The following is a 9,206-nucleotide window of genomic DNA, read 5'->3' on the forward strand; positions in this document are numbered from 1 at the left end:
CAGGCAAATGACATTTAGCTCAATTTGAAATGGGATTAACGGTGATTAGCCCACGGGGTGCTGGCAGTTACGTGGATCTGCCCGTCCGTCTTTGGTAGGCGGACGGGTTGGAGGTTGGAGTTTCTGTTTATGCGCAGAGCGGCAAAGCGGGCGTGGTGTGTTGGAGCCGCATCAGCCGTAGCCTTTACCGGCGTCCCCGTCTTCCAGTGTTACTATCTGTGGCTGTTTATAAATACAGATTTCTCAGTGGACTTCTGCCTCAGGCATATGTCCATAAGTATTGATAGCCAGAGAGCCTCTGGGAGTAAGGTCCAAGGAGCACTGGGTCACAGCACTCCAGAAGGCCGGGCTGCCGGCAGGAAAGTGGGTCCAGTGGTTTGCCAATTCAGCCATCACTGTGGTTATGGGTGTAGTCAGGCTGAGTTCATTTACGCTTATCTACTTTGTGTCTTGATGGGAAGTGGAATGATATGTGGTGACTAAGAGATCACTTTGCCTTAGGAAAACAGTGCATTTGGATGTGAAATGCTGCTTGGGAAGGTTGTTTTAGCTAAATAAGTTGTGGATAAAAGGAAAACTAAACAGGCAGATGCTGAAGTGAAACTGCAGTCCTCAAGGTGGACTGTTTTATATATGTGTATAAATATATCAGGTTTCATAGATTTGCTGGACCTTTCCAAGGTGGCTGTTCGTTCTCCTCCTCTGCTCTCATGCTGTCTTCTCTTGCAGGCCCCAGAAGCCGCAGAGGACAATCACTGTATTGATGGCTCCGGTAGTTATGGTGAGTATTGACTGGTTAAACCGTTCACAGTATTGATACTAGCTGTAATTCTGTCAGTATACAGGACTCACAGAAAGTCTTGGGACGCTTGCTTAATTCTGTAATAATGTTGCAAATTTATTGGTTTCATAACAAAAGTCTATTGATAAGCAATGTTTAACGTATCGGCATATATCTTCCGTACAGACATTTTCTATTTGTCATAATTCAGTTCTGTTCTTGCCATTTTGCTATTAATTGCGATTGTAGTCGCTGTCTCCCAAAGGAAAACTAAACACAAATGTTTGGTGTTTGGTTACTTTAAAGTTGTTACTAGTTGCAAAGCGTCCAATGAGACTGAATGAACAATGAACTTAACTCAGAGCAGCTCTTTTAGAACCATTATTTGGGTTTCAGTTTATTTCTACTTTTTACTGCTATTTGTTTCTAATGTGATAGACGTTCTTTTTAAACAGATTAATGAAGTAATTATTTTTGTTATAAAATCAATTACTTTGCAATATTTTTACTGAATTAAGCAGTAATTTCTGTGAGTGCTGTAGGTGGTGTTGAGTAGCTAAACTGAAACCACAGTGATGTGGATGTAAAAGAATCTCCAGCGGCGGGGTCATCAGTGAATCAGCTTAATGCTGCTTCTATAAGCAAGTAACACTATTGATTATTAGAATCAATACTATAATTACTGACAACTGGACTATGCGGATACTTGTCAGTGCTTGTAAATTATACAGGCATTTGTTCATCAGTAGTCAGACACTGCTCACTGATGCTCTGCAGTGTATCGTTTTTAGGAACAAGCTAGACCTTTGTCCCTAAGTAACAGGCGTTTCCTATCCCATATAACCTTCACATTTATTTTTGACGCAATCGCATTTTCGTTATCCCTGATCCAGGCGACACCCTTGGATAAACAGCTGTCAGACTTTGGTAGGATTTGAATGCATTTCTCTGTGTCCTCAAATGGGAGCAGCTCTTCAGTGATTTTCCTTGTTTTTCTTGGCTTCCTGGTGTGGGTGTATTTAGTGACTTATGGGCATACATACATGTACAATATACAGCACACTGTTCCACATGTGATTGGTCAGATTGGTCCATTTGATATCAGCACACACATCCTGGGAGCAGCTGGTGTACCACGGTAACTCAAGGTAGTGGCTGGTGGTGATTCCACTGGGGGTTCCTTGCCAGTTGAGTAGCGCTGCATCAAAGATGACACGCATTTCCCATCAGCTCCCGGGGCACCAAGAAATGTAACTTCCATCTTCTCATAATGGCCTAAGATATTTTACCTTCAATCCATGGCATTAATAGCTATTGAAATGAAAATTATAAAACCAGCTTTCTGATCATTAATCAGTTATGAACTAATGAGAATATTGAAAACCAAAGTGCTTATTTGACAGGCCCAGGGAGCTCTGGGAATGTCGTCATTGGTGGTGCTTGGGTCTCATTCTGCTTTCAAACTATCAGGGTGGCTGGCACGGATGTGTTGTCACACTGATTTGACTCACCAGTTTTTTGAGAAGTCCTATTCACTCTGGCACGTAAGGCGGAAGCCTCCTTGTGGTTCGGTGTTGGTTTAATTGTGGTAAGATGCAGGCATCACTGTGACCTCACAGCACTGGATCGAAACGTCGCTTTAAAACATAGAATGACAAAATAAAATGCAGTTTCACACTTCTTTAAAGCCAGTGTGTTATCTTGAAATTAATAAACTGATCTATATGGACAATTGCATCTCTTTTTACTTATTATTAGGACCCCTTGAGGACCCCGACACCGAGCTGCCCGCTTCACTGCCCGACACATCTGCCCTGGAGGAAATGGCCCTGTACAGTAATAAGGGCAAACTAAGACATGGCCGGTGCAGCCTGGACACAGCTGTGCCTACATAACACCACAGAGGCCCTAACTGCCAAACCCCATGAGGATGCTGTCACAGGTGCATGCAGGCACTGCAGCCGTCAGACCACGCAAGGCGCAGCAGAAGCGTCACTGCCTGACGCAATGACAGTGTGTCTCAAAGCAAAGCTGCAGTTTCTGCATAGGTGCTGGTATGGGGGGGGGGATTACCATAGTTAAACATTCCCCCCTCCCCCCCCCCCACGGGAGGCCTCTGTTTTAATTTTTTTTTTATTTAAAACACATACAAAGTGGGTCCACCAAACTGTTTTCTTTTGTCTGAATTTTATTCTTTTGTTTTTTTCCTTTCCTTTTATTATTATTATTAATGACTATTCTGTGGAAGAATACAAGAAAGTTATATGCTAAAAAAAGTTGTATGTTAAATTGTATTTCTGCAAATGGTACAAGGATGTGGGGATGCTGCACACACAGCTGCCACACAGCCGGACACTGTCGTTCAGGGCTCCATTCCTGCGGCGGTTCTGTGTTACTGAGAGCAGAAGGGGTGCATTAGTGTCACTGTAGGCTGGGTGCAAATGCCATTGTCCCCATCTGAGATTTCATATCACGCTATGATGCATTTCGTAGAGGGAAACACCTGTAACCCTCATTACTGAAGGTTAGAAGCATAAATCCTTCCAGAACTGCCTACTAGCTGGAGAAGAGTAGGGTTCTCCCATTCTTCCATAGTGAAAATCTGGACACTGTTTTTAATGCATTTGTCTCTATTTTAGCTGTTATTCACCTTATAGTAAAAAAGCTTCAAGGCAATGAAAAAATACATATCAAATATTGCAACGACCAAGAGAAATGTTCAACATCGCAATCTGCTCAGATTTTAGACTATTCAGCATAGCCCCCTATTGCTTTGACGACAGCATTGCGGACTCTTGCCGTTCGTTCAGCCAGCTGCCACATGTAGCCACCTGGAAAGCTTCTCCTACATTCCAGGAGTTTCCAGTTCTGGGCACAGGTCGGCTACCTTGCTCTTACTCTTTAATCCAGTTCATCCCAAACTGGCTCGTCCGTCACTGCACTCCACCTCTTCCTGTGTTCGCAAGGTCATTATTACTACATGAGCCTGAACAACCCTTCAGGTTATCTTGTTGAAAAACAAATGATTTTCAGTAAGTGTCCAGATTTTTACCGGTACTGCATGTCTGATTTGTCTTCAGGGATTCAGTTTATTACTATATAGCGCCTTTCACAACAGAGAGTCACCCCAGTGCGCTTTACATGGGTGTGTTGTGCTGAGCCTTTCCAGATTAACTGTGCGTGTCCATGTCTGTATGTGTACCATCCTGAACCTGTCAAAGGGTTGGAATGCATAAGTTACTTTTCTGGCCCCAAAATACTAGATCCTACATATTTGTGGTGGAGGTACTTTTTATTTATTTATTTTTTCGAAATCCGAAGCCAATTTGTGAATAATGTACAGGTACTGGATTTTAAAAGTTGACTCATAGCTTTTGGAGTAGCCTTAACGCGGATTTCAGATGAGAAAAGTCTTTCTTTGTGCATATTTCCAGCTTTAAAGTTTACACTTATAATCAGCTGTTTGTTAAATTACCCTCCGATCTCAAGAGCAGAAATTGTTTTTGAATTTAATTCTACTAATCTTAGCTTTTTTTTTTTGTTCTTGCCAACTGAAATTCAGCTGCAACTTTTTTTTTAATATAGATTTGTGACACTACGTTTTATATGATAGTTTTGATTGTTTCTCTTTCTTTTCATTGGATTATTTCGTTTTCCAAGGGTGAGAGGTGAAAGGTGACTGCCGGGAACTGTAGTTCATTCGAGACTGTAACTAGTGAATTTGTACAACCAAAGAAGTCTATTTTGTGGATCAGCAAATAAAGTTTACTTTTCATTGAGCTGATGTCCGCGAACTTCTCAGAGATTCAGAAACCGTACAGTTTAAACTTGTATATTTCTCTCTTTTTATTGTACACAACTATCCTTGTAGAACCGGATTTTCTCAGTACAATCAGCTGGCAGTTAACATGCAATGAGAGGAATGGGGTAGTCTTAATTAGCCAAAGAGAACTAAGACTAAGTTATTGGATGGGTTTCTCTCGTCAGAAGTTTTGGTCAACTGTCCTACATATTGTTAAATTTCATGGACCGATTTCTCCAAGTCATTACCCATATTCATAAAACTCACTGCATAACTATCTGTGTAAGAGTACTGCATTAACACCAGTGGGAACTAGGTCTGTGTCATATTTATTCTTTACAGTAACAATCAGCCAGATACAAACCCAGAAGAGTAAAAAAGAAAAATGAATAATCCACTATAATGGTTTCAATATTAATAGTAATAGCGAGTAATCACTATTACGGCAAATGCTGACAGCAGAGGATGGGGGGGGGGGGCAGACATACACATACACAGACGCTCCTCTACTTACAAACTTTCAACTTGCGAACAAAGAGGACTGTAGGTCCAAATTGTGTTCGTTGGGCTCCTGTTTCCTGTCCACAATGATTATTTTTTTCTGCGCGCCAATTCCGGGTAGTACGACTTCTGGCCGCTACTCCCGCCGTGCAGCGGCGTAGTGTGCGTACTCCCAGCGTAGCGTGCGTACTCCCAGCGTAGCGTGCGTACTCCCAGCATCCTAGTTCTATGTACTTGCGTACATCCTTAAAATGATCTTGAATAACGACTTATGAACATTTCAAGTTACGAACGACCGTTCAGAACGTAACTTGTTCGTAAGTAGAGGAGCATCTGTGTATGTATATATATATATATATATATATATATATATATATATATATATATATATATAATTTTTTTTTTCTCAAAAAATCCCCCTGAGCACGTCTCCCATAATGAAACTGCTACTTCAATTTCCTGAATATGTTATTCAACTTTTCTCTTAATTCTCCGCCATTTTCTGCGCAGTGGCCAATGATTCATTTTGTCAAGACAGAAATACCTGTTGTAAGCTTGAAGCAGGAGGCTGGGCTTTTTGAAGGTAGGGAAATAGTGGATAGCGCGAAAAGATTAAACCTTTATTAATTAAGTAGTTAAGTCGGAGACAGGCATGGTACACTGGCTGTGACATTGGCCATATCATTTCCTAATGACCTTATGATCACAGGCCCCAAGGCGTAGCTCACTAAGCCACATGCTGCCCAGTTATGGAAGTTTTTTTTTTTAAAGAAGGCGTCTGGATTATGTGTAATGTAATTACATCTGCAATTAAATACATATCAGTAAAGCAAAATCCATAATATCGATTTATCAGGGTAATAATTATTAAAATCATGCCGATTAGGAAACATGTCACTACCAAGCTACATATACGGTTATTTGGAAAAATAAGAGTTCATTGTTTAATTAAAGCATGATGTGTTTTTATTTTATTCTTCAGTATAAAGATACCGAAACCCAAAAACTGAGATACATACCGAACCGTGGGCAAACTGTACCGTTACAGCCCTAGTCTTTATACAATTTTTTGTGTATAAAACAAGGTAAACATTGTAATATGAAGAATTAAATGGTTTAGATACAAATGAAGATTGTGTTCTGTACAAGTGTTCTACATGGCTTCATTTCTACTCACCTTGAGAACGTTCGTTGCTTGTCGAACCTTCAAAGAGAAATTGATGAAAGCATGCCGAAGGTACATAAATTTATTTGCAAGAGTGATATGTGATTGGTCAATTTCAGCGGTCTCATGCGCAGTGGGACTTGCAATTTCACCAATCACCGAGGAGATTTCAACTGGAAGGCAAGACTTAGTCCAGCAACTCTGAGAGATGCTGATACCATAATGTCATGCATTAGATCAGGGGAGAGCAATCTTATGCGCAAAGGGTCGCTGTGTGTGCAGATTTTCACAGCAACTCCCTAATTAGACTACTAATTAGAGGACTGATTGGATGAAGAGTCCTCACACCTGTGTTTGAACAGCTGACCTAAAGGGTATGCCACAAACCTGCATGCACATTGGCCCTTCGTGGGTAAGTTTGCTCACCCCTGCATTAGATTAACATGACATCCAGTATGAATGACTGACTATAGTTTTAAGCAAATTCTAAGTTTAAGGAATGTACTTCCGCTGATACAGAATATTGTTGTGTGAATACATATTCCACACACTGACAAGAGATTTTGTCAACATTTTATATATTGTGTACAAAATGACATTCAATATGTAAAAGCATGAAAAGTACTTTCGATGGCACTAACATATACATTTTAACTGAAATTAAAAGAAAGTAAATGAACAGGATTTGCACTAGAAATAAAGAAGAATAATCCCATTAAGGGCCAATGTGGGCCCCGTATATTCGGGTTTTCTGGGCTGCCCATCTGAACACCATTTACGTTTTCCTGGGCAGCCCAAATGGGCCCCGGTCACAACCCACTCGGAGCCCATGCCCAGTTAGAGTCCCTCTAGCCCATAAAGGGCCCCGGGTGGACTTGCGGCTGGTTCGCCACAGACATAATTATATTCTTAGCCTTCAACATAGTGATAAGCTGCAACGCTAACTTAAGCATATATTCATACAGCCAAGGCTAATACAAGATGCAGAAACGTTGAGGTTAACATAAGGTGCATATTCATACAACCAGGGCTAACATAAGGTGCAGAAACATGCTTATTTTGGTTGCACTGTGCGGCAGTAATTGCATTCTCTAAATGTTACAAGGTCACAATCTCTACAGCAGGGGTCACCAACCTTTTTGAAACTGAAGCTACTACACAGTTACTGAGCCATTCAAAGGGCTACCAGTTTGAAACGCCCTCCTAAACTTATCTAAACTTCATGTATAATAAACATGTTTTAAATGTTTTTGTTTTATATTGTCATTTTCAAATTGATATAATTGCAAATGTGATTAAAGAGGAATGGCAACAGGATAAAATTAAATTTTAGATGCTGCTCACTGGTGAGTTGTGCTATTTTTACAACAGGTCTGCGGGCGACTCATGTGGTCCTCAGGGGCATCCTGGTGCCCGCGGGCACCATGTTGGTAACCCCTGCTCTACAGGTTATATTAGCATCTTCTGGTTACTTCTTAATAGTGTTACATTCTCTATGTGTTATACGGCGCTATATAATATTCCACATTTTTGATGGCCTGGGAACATCCATCTTCCCCTTGATCCAAGAGGTTTTCACTGAGGTTCAGGTTTGGAGACTGGACTGGCCATGATAGGGTCTTGATCTTGTGGTCCTCCATCCACATCTTGATTGACCTGGCTGGGTGGCATGGAGCATTGTCCTGCTGGAAAACCCAATCCTCGGAATTAGAGAACATCGTCAGAGCAGAAGGAAACAATCTTGTACATGGCATGTTTCGTGCATCCTTCACAAAAATCTGCCCCATTCCAGCCTTGCTAAAGCACCCCTAGATCATTACCGATCCTCCACGAAATTTCACAGTACATGCGAGAGATTGTGGCTTGTAGGCCTCTCCAGGTCTCAGTCTAACCATTAGATGAGCAGGCGATGGTAAAAACGGAAAATCTGACTCACCTGAGAAGAAGACCTTACTCCAGTCCTCTATGGTCCAATGCTTATGGTCTTCTGCAAACCTCAGCCTGGCTCCTCTTCGCTTCTCTTTGATGATAGGCTTCTTTCTAACTCTGCACGACTTCAACCCTGCCTGGCGGAGCCTGTTTCGAACCGTCCTTGCCGTGCATTTAACTCCAGCTGCCATTTGCCATTCTTTTTGTAGGTCACTTGATGTCATCCTGCGGTTGTTGCGTGACATTCGAAGGAGCTGACGATCATCCCGCTCAGTGGAGAGTCGTTTTCGCCCCCTGCCAGTCTGTAACTCTGTGGTCCCAAATGTCTCAGCCTTGACCTTGTTCTTATGAACTGCCGTCTTTGAAATTTTGAGGATAGAAGCAACCTGACGCTCACTGAATCCCTCTGCTAGCAAAGCCAGAATTTCACCCTTCTTTTCCTCACTCAGATTTTTTCTTTTGAACTCTTTCGGCATGATGATTAGATTTTTTTTCCCCAATTAAATTTAAGGTACTACTTGCACTGTTTTTGCCATCGAAACTGGTCCTATTTCATGAGAATAAGGATGACCACAGCAGGGAAGCTGTACATATGTAATTTTAGAAAATGTAACTAAACTACGAAATGCAAAACACTGGCACTCACACGTGACTTGGTTAATAAATGACGTTGCTTTAAAACATATGGTCATTAAAACAAAAATCTGAACGTTGATCACCAATCTCCATCATTAGAACATCTTTATGCGCCACAAAGTAAATGTTTTGTATTCGCGCTAGCCGGCTGTTTGCATTAATCTGTTGAGATGTAATCTTTTGTTCAAGGGGATAATCCTGTTTCCTATTCATATAGCAATGATAATAAGCGCTGCCACCGCTGAGCCTCGTTCAGATGTGCGCAGTGTAAGGATGGGTTTGCTATACGGCTCTGGTTTCCACCATTTTGCCGTTTTGATATTTTAAATATATTACATCAACAGAACAAAAGAGCTAAGAGAAGCACTGGTACGGTGCCCTATGAGGCTCAT

At 41.4% G+C, this 9,206-nt stretch overlaps 1 protein-coding gene and 1 long non-coding RNA gene across 12 annotated transcripts in view; one reads left to right on the forward strand and one right to left on the reverse strand.

Annotated features, from left to right (window-relative positions):
* Window positions 1-4,560, forward strand: part of LOC125725271 (protein scribble homolog) — a 47,573-nt gene extending 43,013 nt beyond the window's left edge. For 10 of the 11 annotated variants that reach the window (XM_049002045.1, XM_049002043.1, XM_049002044.1 and 7 more), the window contains 2 exons: window positions 730-781; window positions 2,540-4,560. In XM_049002045.1, coding sequence (XP_048858002.1) covers window positions 730-781; window positions 2,540-2,676 — 189 coding nt within the window. In that variant the 3' untranslated portion in view covers window positions 2,677-4,560. Of the gene's footprint in view, window positions 1-729; window positions 782-1,674; window positions 1,709-2,539 lie in introns of all 11 variants that reach the window. The other variant, XM_049002041.1, reaches the window with a different exon arrangement.
* On the reverse strand, window positions 1,077-9,121 carry LOC125725290 (uncharacterized). Its single transcript, XR_007387412.1, has 4 exons — window positions 8,186-9,121; window positions 6,262-7,934; window positions 2,293-2,418; window positions 1,077-1,979 (listed from the first exon to the last, which is right to left on the reverse strand). It is a non-coding gene; the product is annotated as an uncharacterized LOC125725290 (long non-coding RNA).
* Window positions 9,122-9,206: the final 85 nt, after the last annotated feature.

Source organism: Brienomyrus brachyistius, unplaced genomic scaffold (assembly GCF_023856365.1).
Source record: "Brienomyrus brachyistius isolate T26 unplaced genomic scaffold, BBRACH_0.4 scaffold64, whole genome shotgun sequence".
Classification (NCBI taxonomy): domain Eukaryota; kingdom Metazoa; phylum Chordata; class Actinopteri; order Osteoglossiformes; family Mormyridae; genus Brienomyrus; species Brienomyrus brachyistius.